Source organism: Leuresthes tenuis, unplaced genomic scaffold, assembly GCF_036924035.1.
Source record: "Leuresthes tenuis unplaced genomic scaffold, fLeuTen1.0.hap1 SCAF_10, whole genome shotgun sequence".
Taxonomy (NCBI): Eukaryota; Metazoa; Chordata; class Actinopteri; order Atheriniformes; family Atherinopsidae; genus Leuresthes; species Leuresthes tenuis.
The window spans coordinates 20,804,632-20,817,002 of NW_027325364.1; the positions used below are offsets into that span (position 1 = coordinate 20,804,632).

Sequence of the window (12,371 nt, forward strand, 5' to 3'; positions counted from 1 at the left end):
GTTGCTCTCAGTTACTCAGCTCCACATCTTCTGTGTATACACTAACAGGCAAAAGAAAGGTGAAAAGGACACATTTAGTCGGCAAATTACCAATTCATTTAAAACACTTGACACTTAGGACTTTGAGGAAATACAATAATAATAATAATAATAACACTTCTTAAAGAAACCAAGTTCAACTGAATCCCTGAATGTTCTACACCTTTCTTAGGTGACTGTGCTTGTTTGTTTTTAAAGAATGAAACTACCTTACTAAATGTTTTTTATGCTCACATACAGAGCTCCACAAACAGAGACAGCAACATGATCACGCCAGGCTGACAACAAGCAGTTTTACACATCGTAAGTCAGAGACGACAAGTACAAATTGGATGAACAGGAGTCATTGGTGCAAAACAGACAGATTTTTTTTCTAATATATTAAATGCACAATGTCATTGAACAAAGTATTGCAAGTTGCCAACTTCAGTATTTGTAGATGCTAAAACATATAAAACACTTCCATCAAAACCATTAAAGTTAAAAGGCCTGCAATATATTTCTATTTTTGAATTCCTAAAGTAATAAACGATCCATTGTTTTCTTATTTTAGAAATAGAAGTGCTTAACAGAGGTCTAAACCTTTTGCAACAGAGTCATTTCAGAACACTTAACAGTCGCACCGGTCCACAGTGCAAAATGTATCAGTTTTACAATAACCCACAAATTGTCAGACAAATAACTTGAGTTTGAGGCCCATCAGACCCAACTTTTAAGTTCTTTAATTTTTCAACATCGTTCTTGCGCATGATTTGTTAGCTCTGGGCATTAAAAATATATGGATATAATTAAATATTAAAAAATACATGGTTTGATTAAGCCATTATGTCACATCTACGCAACCTTATACAAAGCAAAAGGCAAGATCCACCATCAACTTACACATGTATAGAGGTTATTGTGGCCCAACTATGTTTTTGCACGGTGGACAAAAGTAGGTACATATTCTGAAGAGGGTCTCAATTTGAAACAATAATCTGAGAAACAAACTCTCCTTTAAAAAGAGCAACAAAGCACAAAAACAGTCCACATATCTGATTTGCTGAATTATACAAGCACTCCACTTCAAACTTTGGCTGCACTTTTTTTTCTGTCTTCTATCATTTTGGCTTTGGTAATGGAGTCCTTTTGCTGTCAAAAACAAGTGTATATGCTGCAGAGAGGATCATTACACTAAAGAAGGGAAGAGAAATGTCAATCTTAGAAAGCCTGCATCTCTGCTTCCTCTAACATTTAATGTTTTGTCAAGTGACAGAATGAACATGACCCAATTAATCAATTACATGCATGTATAGTTGATGCATCATCATATAAACCCATGTATTCCAGGCGAACAAATAAGAAAATCCACAATAAGGAGGAGATCCTCTTGTCTGTATTACATTGCTGTAACATAATGCCATTAAAAGAAAAAAATTTTTTACATGTAAATTGTCTCAACGTGGCCTTTTCGTTACCGCTTTGCTTTTTTTTTTCTTGTTAATGCTTTGTTCCCATATTTAGACGATAATCATTGCAACAAGCTTAAGGAGGCACACAAGACTTGGAGTTAATGAGGAGTTGCTGAACACAAAGAATTATTTTGTCAAGATATGTTAGTGTTTGTTGAATATACTATCCACTATAATCTACAGCCCTAAATTGCTTTTATGTGTTACACAGTATACAATCAAGCCAATAACCAAAGTGCCTGTCTATTTAGCAAATGAAACCCCACCAACTATGTTTCCGGCCGAAGTCATGTAAAGAGAACGCAATATATTCCAGTGTCTGAGGTTTTGCAACCAATATATGGAAAATAAACAATTTATTCGCTTCAGATGTAAATGTCAATGACCAACTTCCAATCAAATTGGTGAACCACTCATCCATGCGAAATTACTTTCAGCTTATTATATATGACTCATCAGCATACAAGAGTATTAAATGGCCACTTTTCTCCTCTTCCACACATTGTAAGTTGCTCTCATACTTATAATTTTTCACATATAGCACTGCATATATTAGTAAAGCTATTTCAAAAAGGCCTGTGGTCATATTACATTTACAGTGCATAGCTGCGTTCCAGCTGAAACTACAGACTCTTGCTACAGACCATAGGGGTCTTAGTGGAGTCTTTTTCCCAATAATATCTGCTTATTTACCAAGCAACCAACAAATAGTGGTAGGAATTCAGGTCCGGGATCTTGTTGATGATCTTGTGAGTATCAGGAATGGTTGCACTTGTTCCCCTTTTTTGACAGCACTTCCCTAAATAGCTGAATTTACTAAGAAACACTGAAGGTTATAATAATATTTCTGCACACCAAAGTGCCATTACAGTAATCAAATTTTATTCCGTTGATGTAAGGTTCTGGTGAATATTTTTGAAACGGTGATCAAGCTGTTTTAGTGCAGTGTTCATCCAAAATTGAGCATAAAAGTCAGATAGCCAGCTCTGGCTCTGAGGTATCATTTTAAAGCTAATGCCTCTGAGAGGTCTAAAAGGGATTTTTTTCTGACAGTGAAGCAGAAGCAAGTATTTCTACATTAATGATTTTAGTACATCTTCATATTTTTTTCAGACAGAATTTGATACTTATATCACAAGCATATCCGGGAAAACAAATATGCAGGATTCATGATGATATAAACTCAGTATGGCAGAAATAAAATGGGTAAAAAAAAAATTTTTTCGAGTTGTACACAGTTACAAGATATATATCCTCCTTCTCCATTGGCATTTTCAAGTTTGAGGTTACTGAGCTCACCTTGAAATACATGAGTTTTAGGGACTAGGAGAAAGCCACTGATACAGAAGACATCTGCTCAGGACACCACAAGTGTACCGTTTTGGCCCAGGGCCACAGGATTAGCAATTGCCTTAAGGCAAAGCCCATATATGGTGTAACAGACACTTGCAGCACAGGCAACAGTGAACGGTAAGAAAAATGGAAACATATGTATGTCCGTCTGGCTATGAATTATGGAAGAGCTACTTGTCGTCCTAGCTTAGTAGCAACACAGGTCCTCTAAGATTCTGGACTGTGACAGCATACATATACCTCATTTACAGAAACCAAAGGGATTATACAGCAGTGAAGACATATACATTTTTAATGGCCCATTATCGCAGCAAAATTCCATCAACACTTTTGGCAGGAGGTATGTGGCTGCACCTTGGCATAAGCTGCATGCAGCCCATTAAACTTCTATCTCGGGTAACAACTTCTTTTGTTGGATTGAGAGCTGTAAGACATGGTCACCTCAGAAGAAAAAAAGAGGAGAATAAGAACACAGATCTGTAACTGGTCTCTTTTACTTTTAACCTGAACAGATATTCATTTTTGTTTTTTCTTTATTTTGGTCTTTATCATCATTTCTTATTTGTTGACTTGACTCTTTAGAGCCAGTTCACTGACACGATGTGAACCCTCAATCTCATCACCTTAAAGTACAGGTTGTCAAAGGCGGCGCCATCACTCAAGTGTTGTGTTTGATGCTGAAACTTGACAAAGGCAGAAAATGTGGAGCAAGTGGAGCACCAGAGTAAAAAAAAACAAAAAAAAACACACCTTTCACATCTAGGTTGAGAGTTGTGTTAAAACACACATGAATGTTCCAGACCACCTGACTGCCAAAAACTCTGCTTTGATAGAGGTGCTCGCTCTAGCAGATGATCAGCTAATCAAGGGCCTTTCTGGTTCTTATAGAAGCAGTAAAAGTGCACTTATTTTTCTACACTTTTGCTTCTGCATTTTGGCTTAGATTGTCTTAATTAATTAAATGAAATGGTTATAATGTCATGTTGTTGTTCATCTGAGGATCAGTTTGCCTAGTTTGTTGGATCTGGTAAGGAACAGGAGGTTATTATCTTAATTTTAAATCACATCTTGATTTGTAAAACCTTAGAATTTGAAGAAGTTGGCACTTATTTATCTTTTTACATGACTGCAGTTCATGCTTCATGTTAGGTTAAGTTTATCAAGGGACTGTTTGCATTATTAGGTGATGTAGATTGACAAAAAAACGCTATTCTGTGTGTGCCAGGGTTGTTCCAGGCCTATTCATATATACATCACTGACGAGTCAACAGTCAGCCTCCGGGGTCAACAGTTTTATGATTGCTCTTAGCAGTACTCTGTTTCTGTCGCAGTCTACTTTCATTCCCTATCTCAGTTTTTATAAATCTCTTACTCATTATGATACTCTCCGTCTAACTTGCTCTCTCAGAGATTTCCACATACAACAGAGATCTATACGTCTCTTTCTGCTGGTTAGAACCTCTACTTTCTGCAGTCTCAACAGACTCAGTCTCGCTCATTTTCTGTCCATCTTGTCGCAGACTAGATTTATTACAGCAATCAGTCAGTGTTTCCGACTTACCTCCTGCCACATTCTGCGGAAGCCATTATGCATATGTTGTTCTTATAGACATGTACATTGGAGTTATAAAAAGCCTCAGGCAGATAAACAGAGGTGAATGACTGGTGTGTCTACAAAATTAAATTTACCTTTACTCATTAGGAAATCCAGTGACAGTTGAATGAAAAATTATACTTTTGCAAAGTTAACAACGGTATTAAATATGTTGAGGTCAGTGGTCTTTTGATGTGCACAATCTTGTTTAAATTAAGTCCATGATTTCTAGCAGGTTATATGTAGTTAAAATCCTGTAGTTTTGCAAAGAAACTATTATGGGTTACATTTAATTTGTGACTTCAGTTACATAAAAGCCTTTAAAAAAATCATTGCAATTTTAATGAGATTTGTGAATCCACAGTGGATTTTCAAACGTTAACTATCTTTAAATTAATGATCTTTGGGGTGAATCTTGCTGTGAATATTTCATACAGATTCTAATCCAAAACAAAAACAAGCACATTTAACTTTACAAAAGTATGCTGTTGAAGGTTCAAATAATCAGAAGAGTTTAGCTAACATCCAAAATCATTAACATTGACATAACAGGCTGCACTGAACAAACAAATGCTAGAAGTTAACTACAGGCAGAAGAAACAAAAGCACCAAGAGGCACAGTTAGATAATATTGCCAAAAATAATTGTGCATCATGCTTCACATTTTTTCTGTATACCGCTGCACAAAATAGGTTTGAAACTGGTTTTCCTATTATCTGTGTAGGTAATCTTGAAATGCCTGTCCTGCTGGACTGGATAAAAACACTGCATGTCACATCCTGAATGTGTGTGTCTGAGTATTTACAAGCAGTGCCAAAGGCAAAGGCTGAGTGTTGCAAATAATTCATAGCGGTTTAAAAAGAGACAGTTATTCTTTAAAATATGACTAAAATAATTTTAACATTAAAGAGCAAGACAGATGTACACTGTGCCTCAATAATATTTGAATGGTGAAAAGTAAAATAAGCCATGAACAGAGTTAGCATGACTGCAGAAGGTTAAAGAAATGATAACTCAAAAATGAATGCAGGGGTTTCCAGTGCAATACATTGTATGGAGAGGATGTTGTAAGCACTGGTGCGTACTCCCACCTTTCTGAAAATAATATTCATGATCAACTGGAATGCAGTACACAGATTCCTACGTAAACTTTTATATCATATTGTAAGACCAGGTTTGTAATAAATACAGGGATTGAGGGCCAGCAAGTCTTAAACAACATAGCAATACATATGACTGATGTTATGCTAAGAGAATGTACTTGCTTGTATAACAGTGCATGATGATGGATTATTTTCCAAAAATGTTGAGACGGTATGTACGATTCGAATGAAAAAGAATGCAATAATTTCCAAATCATTTATATAATACACTGACTTTTGAAATGGTAAACAGACAAAATATCAAAATGTTGAAAGTGAGATTTAAATAAATATATATATTATATCAATTTTGAATCTCGATGCCAGCAATACGTTTAAAAACAGATTATTCCATTTCAATCAGTACATAAGATCCAGACCAGTCTCACTCTAGAATGCCTAAAACTCAGTTTTTCCACAGTGTAAAAACTTAGCATTTTCACATTAAAGGTTCAAAATGGCAAAATACAAATGCTTTCAGTAGCCTATTGTTCTGTGTATGTAATGTTTATGTAACTGGACAGTGAACCCCAACAACATATTTCATGATTTCTAAACATAGGTATTTTTATACCCAACCTTTTTTTCTAAATGTTTGTAGTTTTCATATTCAGCCCTAACCCTGTATATTCTAATATCTAACAATAACCGTGTATTTTCATTTCCAAAATCTAAATAATCAGGAGTAAAGGTAAAGTAGAAAAATTAAGTTTTTGATCGCACTGTCCATCCTCTCCGTCCTGTTACATATATAAGTTTCACGTGTGCATTTTAAAATGACCATGTAATACAAGGCTATACTTCAACAAAGCAAAAGAGAGGCTGATTGTGTGACAATTTTTTTTATGACCCATAACAGATTAATATTATCATCATATCCTAACAGTATTCTTTTGAGCTACTTGACTAATTTGAATTTCCCCCACTGGTGGATGAATAAAGTATTTTTCTATTCTATGCTATTCATTAAAATTCCACCACCAGAAATGATAAAGTAATCTTTTGGCCACCCCTTTGTGCTCCCACTTTCATACCAAAACACAGATACTCTGAAACTCACAATAATAACAATAATCATCCAACCCAGGTGTAAAACCCTCAGGTCGTTGCACCACAGTCAGGAGATGATGTTTTCCTGCCAGTGCAACTGGGTTGACACATGGTCTGAAAGGATTATAGTACACTACGGCTCACATGTGGGACAGATTAAGACACACATCTGACACTCTACCTTAGGCACTTACAAATTTCAATCACCTGGATACTAGACACTGAAATGTGATGCCTGTTATAATACTGCTAAAGGCTAGACTCTGCTGCCAAGCAACTACAGAAAAAAAGAATGTCTCGCAAAACAGTCCTATGCGAAGGTCAAAAATACTAAAATGCTGGACTCTTCATGTTGTACTCATTCTTGTTATTCAATATCACTAACATGATTAAGTAATACCATCACTTTGAAATAGAAAAATATATAGGTTAATGTGTGCTGTTGTTATATGGTAATGGTAAAGTTATATGTAATATGGTGTTCTGTGAAACATCTGGTTTTTAAAAGCATTTATCTATATAAATGTGCTCTGTTTTACTAATTGCTATTACAGTAAAAACAAAAATGGCTACATTTACATTTTAAGGGTTCTGATCATTAACTGATCTTCTTCTGTTCAAGCGATAAAATGTTTATCAAAGATTCATGTACTGCTAGCAAAAAGAAAGGTATATGCGGTAAATAATTTGGGACATCATAGCTCCCAGTTGCATAGTTAAATAACTCAAAGTGTATTTCCTTCAAGCCACACTACAGCAGTCTTGCTGATCATCAATAGCCTCTGTCTCTACAGTACATTCTCAGGAATAAATTCATGGGCCCAGGTGGAAATGTTGCCTGGTGGCTTCCACAGTCCATTAAGCTTTTGCTGGCAGTGTAAGCAAAGGCAGTATTTCTATGCAATATTTATTAAAAAAATCTGTGGGTTCCCAGACACCATGAGCAGCAGGCGATGGCAACAGAGGATGTAAGCAGTTGAACTGGACCATCACACAGTGGAATAATGTGTTTCATAAGCACAGCGTTTTACAGAATAAAAACATCTGCCCACATTTCCACAGCTCTTTATGAATAACATGGGGTATTGAGTAGAAACACGCCAAGGTCTTCCTGAAATCTTTGCTGAAATAAATATATCTAAATAGGTGCTTGGATAAACCGAGCATCCAAGAATTTGCTCACTCCATCTATTCCCATCTATTCCAACCCTACTGCTTTGACCTTCAATTCTATTCAAAACCTCCAGTCAGAGCCCAAACACTGTCATTCTTTCTGGTCCGTTTCAACTTGTTACTCTATAGTGGAGAGCAGCAGGGAGAGCTGTCCTGCAGTGGCATATTGGTTTGGAATTCCAACATGGTGTGTATCATTAAACTGAGACTGAGACACATAGTGCTGGTTTCCTTATCAGAGCAATGAGCAATATCTGTTTGTTTATAGTACAACAAAATCACCTTTAAATATGAGGCAAAGCTACGTAGTGAATATTACTCCAGCGGCTGAAGGGGCTTAACTTGAGTGTCGGTGTGAGCAAGAGTCATTCATACAAATTTAAATGCACAAAACACTGAAATGCATGAAACACAAATTAAGCTCTTCAGGGAAATGAATAATGCAAGTCTGAATGTTTTGTTTGATAATTCCCTGTCACCTATAACTGGTTTTGACAGTAAAGCCTCCATTTCTTCACTCTACAAACTATTCTCTATGCTCTCTTAGGTATGCACAAAAAAACATAGGCCATCTTTTCTCTAAAGCTTTTCTTAGTTTTGAGGTAAAAAAAAAAAAAATGTCTCTCAATAGCTATACCCTATGTGGCTAGAAGAAACAGCTAAATAGTAATAACTTTTGCTTAAAAGTGCTTACCAAAATCTCCAGGGACAAAGATGTCATAGACACAGCTCTGGCCTCTGGTGTAATTATGTGGGTAGTTTGGGGACAGAACAGTTCCCTCTGAACCAGTGAAGTGACCTCCGCAGGGAGCTGTGGGGACAGGAAGTCAAGCAACAGAGAAGAAAAGTTAACAAATGTGAAACGACCATCTTCTAACACCAGGGGAAATAAGGCAATAAAATATAATCAGCAAATTCATCTTAACAGGCACAAGTGCAGGATAAGCAGTTCACATCACAAAATGAGGTAAATAGAAAAACCTTCAAACTCTCAGCTGCTGACAAATATGATTCTGAACAGAATAAGAGAAGAGTTCTACTTTCCAGGGACACTCCAGGGACATTTTCAAAGAAGACTGAAGTGTAATTGGACATCTGAATCGTGTTTACGGTGTGAAAACATTTTTGTTTTTGGTTAACTCATTTAATATAAAAACAGACAAGTATTCTGACATTTTGATGTGACACTTGCAACTGAGCTATGGTGCATTTCACTACCCAACGTATTCTTGAAAATATTAACATAATGCTCAAAATCTGTTGGTTTTACAACTGTGGAGAATATGTCTGTAGATTAAGAAAAAAACAACGGTGTGACCCAATCATAATGAGTCTAAGACATATCAATTGTGGAAAACTTGTGGTCAGCACTGTTATTATCATCTTGTGTTTCAAATCAAACTCAAGGGAAAGTTTAAACGTAGCTGTGGCCTGGCTCATGCTGACTTCGTAAAGTATAATGGAATTCTGGGAACAAATTGTCCATAGTCCCTTCCCACTTTACACTCCCAATGTCCTCCAATGGATTTGTAACTCCCTAAGTGGTATGTGGTGCACAAACATTCAGTAGAATATTTTCCTCAGAATGTGTGGTCACTGGCTTCATAGGTAGTTTGATGCCTTAGTAAGAGAACTGGTAAGCATCTATAATCTTACCATTTAGATTTTACCTTAACACATTTCTAAAAACAGCAACCATTCATATCACTATGCAGAAACTCAGCTTGAATAAGGTGAAAAGAAAGCTACTGGTGATAGGGTTTGTGGACTTTGGTTTGGTTTTGTGTTGATTTTTCTGGGTCTGGTTTTTGTTCGGGAGTCGTGGGTTTTTGTTATTCTTTATTCAGTCTCATCTTTTCTATCATGTAGGTTCTTGTTCGCTATTTTCATTCAAAGTTTCCTCAATCTTCATGTCTGGTCATTTGCTCCATCCTCTCACCTGTGTTAATTGTCTCAGCTGTTACCCATTCACTCCTCAAGCTCTCAATACTATTTAGGTCTCTGGTTTCCCTGCTAACCACACACCAGAAGACTTTGAAAAGACTTTGAAAAGACTTTGAAAGACTATCAGCTCACATCTAAAGACTAGTGTTTAGAGTTTTTAGTCCCCGACTAGCCTCAGACTAAAGATTTTACAAAGACTGTGAATCTTGTAGCGTCACTATTTACAAGACTACAACTAGATTTTTTTCCCATCATGCTCAGCAGAAGTTTTACAAAAATGGAGGAGAAGCAGCTTTTAGTTACAGCTGTTCTTGTCTGTGCAGTGGTTTGTAGTGAAAAACCCAACAAAAAGAAGAGAAAACGTCACAGAATATGGGCACGACCTTGGCTATATGGACGGGGACTCCTTTTGGACAGTCCATTTTTGCCTGCTTGTCACTCGTTCTTCTACGTCCGCCGACATGTTTGTTATTGACTGTCTGCTTTCCTGTTTCCGATTTTGTCAGTGCTCATCTATTGGTTGTTGATTAAACACGTTTGATATGATCCCAAGCCCAAGACAAGGGAAAGACTGCTATGAAACGCGGTCGCAGACTGCAGATTACCACCTTAAACTTAGCGATCAGGATGACGGGAGCGCGCCGAGACTCCAGTTAGACTCCTAAAGACTGTCAGTTTTTAGTCTGGGACTGTGAAAATCGTTTGGTGTGAGCCCAATATTAGTCTTTGTCAGATCCTAACCATCAAAATCTCTCGTGCAACTCCTGGTCTCTTATTTCAATTCTGGTCAGTCTAGTCTGTTCAAGCTCAGTCGGCGTTTTGATTTTGTTTTTCCCTGTTTCAGTTTGACGTTTTTTGACGGCTTTGCAGCTCCTTTTGTTTGCAAAAAAAAAAAAAAATCAGTTAAGTTCTTCCTAAAACCTGCCTCTACCCGTGTCTGCATTTGGGACCTGACATTAATTCAGTTGGAAGACCAGTTTATCAGTATTGGCCGAGGTCTGCCATGCCCCTATGATGCATTTCATAGTTTTATTTTAAGCTTTTATAAATGCCTCTAACTGGCCAAGAGGCCCTCTTGCCAGATAACATAGATTCACACCACATGGACTGAGACATCAGGTGTGGGACCCTCAACTGTAAACAAACACTTGTTGTAGGGGAGCTGTCAACAGCTGCTCTGAACCTTCTGTGGCCCACACATTGCACATGCCACAACTGCTTCAAGACCAAAACATGATGAGCAAGCAGGTGTTAATGTTGAAAAATGGATCAGCAGTAGAGAAAAGTAATCGAACATATGAGACACTGATCTGAGTTGTCAGATGGAATGAGATGCAGAGTGGAAATCTAAGAGCGCTGCTTAGGGGAGGAAATGGCACACTGCATTACCAAGCAGGTGAATGCAGTATGAAATAATGGATGATTTTTCAAGATCTTTTTCTGATAGCTCAGCTTTCTGCAAGAGAGAAGTAGACTTACTGCAAGATCAATTATTTTGTATTCTGTAAAGGATTGAGGAGTAAGAATAATGATTACAAACAGAAGAGCAGCTACTAATAAAGGCATTCTGGTGTTGTGAAACTGACTATATTTGAAGGATATTGACCAAACACTTAAATTCACTTCATTTACACAGACAAGGGGACCATTACAGCACAATAACAAATCTAATGTATTGATTGCAATGGGTGAAATGGAAAAATATGAAGAAACAACAGCTTCATCTAAACGGTAAAATATGACAACGGTCAAACAAACATTACATATGTTTGGGGTCTTTACCTAAATCAATAGTAGAATAGGATGTGAACTAGGGCTGTAAAGTCACAGTTGACTGGTCGACTAATTGGTCAATATGTTTTTAGTCGACCAAAATTCTGATTTTTGTTAATTTCATACAGTCTATGGTTAATTTCATCAGGACGAAAGTACCAAGTGCTAATGGGGGTGTTTTCAGAGCACCCCTGTTTCACAGATAACAGTCTGTCTTCAGAGAACACCCTATATACACTATTTTGGATTAGCCCAACCCACTAGAGACAGGTAGATTGAACGTCCACGTTATTCAACATCCGGTGGTTTGCTGAATATTTATTTTTATTTTGAGCGTTTCATTTACAGTGAGTCCTCCTCTACCATCCATGTCAAAGACATCAGCAGTGTGGCAGAATTTTACCAAAATAGATGGTGGGATGAAAGTCACATGCAAAATTTGCAAACAACAGTTTGCATATCACAGCTCGACTACACACATGGCATATCATCTAAAAATGGTAATATTTCAATATTATAGTCTAATAATCATTTATTCTTTTTATAACTGCAGGTGCACCCGCCTGCAACAACAGCAGCATCCCTCAGATACACGCAGGGCTCTCAAGTTTTGAATGAAGGCAAGAGTGAGAGACCCACCTAGGGGCGGCGGTTGGACAGGTCTTTCATTACTTATATTATTTTTAGTGTTGTTGTTGGTGTTGCTCTGCTTAGACTCACGGGAGACGTGGTTGTTTCCTGCCGTTTCCACAGCGATATCGGCGCGCCAGAGAAATTTATATCATACCTTTTTCAGCGTGAGAAATACCACGTGTGGCGTGTGAGCGTGAGAACTTGTTGAAGACTTGAGAG

The 12,371-nt window shown here is 37.2% G+C and overlaps 1 protein-coding gene across 2 annotated transcripts in view; it reads right to left on the bottom strand.

Annotated features, from left to right (window-relative positions):
* The window catches only part of LOC140316729 (CUB and sushi domain-containing protein 3-like), a 241,286-nt gene that overhangs the window by 113,870 nt on the left and 115,045 nt on the right, over positions 1–12,371 (bottom strand). For both annotated transcript variants that reach the window (XM_072394678.1, XM_072394677.1), the window contains one exon: positions 8,497–8,613. In XM_072394678.1, coding sequence (XP_072250779.1) covers positions 8,497–8,613 — 117 coding nt within the window. The remainder of the gene's footprint in view (positions 1–8,496; positions 8,614–12,371) is intronic.